The following is a 1884-nucleotide window of genomic DNA, read 5'->3' as shown; positions in this document are numbered from 1 at the left end:
GACTCCATTATGTGCTATCATACAAAATTGTATGCGTGCGTGGTCGCTTGTGTTTGTATGTGTGTGCAGGTACAGGCACTCTGTTTGTCTCTATTCAGGGTTTCTAGACTTTTGGCATCAAAGTTCCGTGACCTCATGACTTTCCAGATATAGTTTGTAGTTCTTTTCACATATTTATTTGCACATTTGATACATACATCACAATGCATATACCCCATTGCATTAATGTAATTTATGATTGATGTCAGATCTAAAAGATTTGAATAATGACTTGTGAGTGTGCTTTATTGACTATGTAGTTTTTCAACTTTTCATTCTGTCATCTCAATCTTCCGACGTTTATATTGATTTCTATCTGAAGACTTACAGAATAGAAAACTGTCAGAAAAAAAAAAAAAAAAAAAAAAAAAAAAATCGCAAATACTATATTTTCGCGATTTTCCACTTGAAAACTTTTTTTTCTTTTTCTTTTTTTTAATGATATTCCCGGTCTAGAGATTTCAATTTCCATGATTCTCCGGGAGCATTGCGCTACTGCCTTCTTCCATCTTTCAAAGCACCTCAATACATCTGACTTCAGATATATATTCCTGAATCTGAGAGGAATGTACGTAAAATCTCGCAGTCATTACTATAGTATGAAGAGATGGGTAACGTCTTTGGAGCAAGTAATATTCCAGTTGTACTTTCCTTTCATTTAGTTGTGCGGTACACTTCGTTTACTGGGTCATACCTGGAGAGGCAGAGATTCAAATTATAGTCAGGCAGGGTTGTTACAAACACACACATGCGCAAAATACACACACGTATTTTTTCACACACACACACAAATGCATCTATTCACACACACACACACTTATGTAGCTATTCACACACACACACACTTATGTAGCTATTCACACACACACACGTGCGTGTATAATTTTCGTTGATGTTAGTATCAGTGTATTTATCATTATCTTTTTTTTCTTTTTTAACTCGTGTTACTATTAATATTATAAATGTTGCTTTTATTGATATCATGATGATTTTTCGTTATTAGTATGATGAGAATTATTATCATTATTATTATCATTCTCAATTCTAATGTTTTTGCCATTATCCTTTTGTTTCTACTAATGTCATTATTATTTTCATTATCAGCATTGCTATTACCACTCTAATGATTATGTTTATAATGAAGAGCAACATCATTATTGCTGTTATCATCATCGTTACTATTCCTTGCAATAACCTGGCACACCTGAGCCCTCAGCGCTGACCCTTGTCTCTCGCCCTCAGGTTCTCCGTACTGGCAGGTCGGACACCCTACCGGGGAGGCCGACCACCTGCACTACTCTACTTTTACCTACTTAGTGAACGACGTGCCATGTGGTGCTATTCCTCCTCCTCCTCCTCCTCCAACTACTACCTTAGCTCCGGTAGTGCCAGGGCCCCACGACCACAGGCCTACGGGACCCTTCCACGTGGCTTGCGAGGTGCCACCTGTCTGAGTGCCGTCCAGGGAAGTGTAAGGGCTGAGAGGGCGACCCAACCCCTGGCAGTCTCCCGAAAGAACTAAAAGATTTAATGATTTCACTTTAATCAATTTGGTTTTAAATGATGCATTACGCGTTCTTTGGCTGTTCTACTTCAAACCTCTTGTTAGTGTATCAAAATTCAATAAATTTACTTGTTTGACCATCGGAATTTCCCTGTCACCAAAACCCTCACTCTAAATATCACATAGCATAGCCGTGTCGAGTTCAGACTGCAAACAATACTGCAACAATGATCTTTTGTTTGCTCTTTGTGGCTTTGAGGTGAAAGAAAAAGAATGCTCGTCTCTCGTCGTCTTGAAAATCATTCCCCTGGGCATAGGGCAGAATCTTCGTCCACCGAGAC

General features: G+C 38.7%; 1 protein-coding gene across 1 annotated transcript in view; it reads left to right on the top strand.

The window, feature by feature from the left end:
- LOC113820241 (uncharacterized) overlaps window positions 1–1681 on the top strand; it is a 5399-nt gene extending 3718 nt beyond the window's left edge. The window contains exon 8 of the mRNA XM_070126126.1: window positions 1282–1681. Within this exon, the coding sequence (XP_069982227.1) occupies window positions 1282–1493 (212 nt within the window). The 3' untranslated portion in view covers window positions 1494–1681. The remainder of the gene's footprint in view (window positions 1–1281) is intronic.
- The last annotated feature ends 203 nt before the right edge of the window (window positions 1682–1884 follow it).

Source organism: Penaeus vannamei, chromosome 10 (assembly GCF_042767895.1).
Source record: "Penaeus vannamei isolate JL-2024 chromosome 10, ASM4276789v1, whole genome shotgun sequence".
Taxonomy (NCBI): Eukaryota; Metazoa; Arthropoda; class Malacostraca; order Decapoda; family Penaeidae; genus Penaeus; species Penaeus vannamei.
This window is presented reverse-complemented; position numbering and strand designations above follow the sequence as displayed.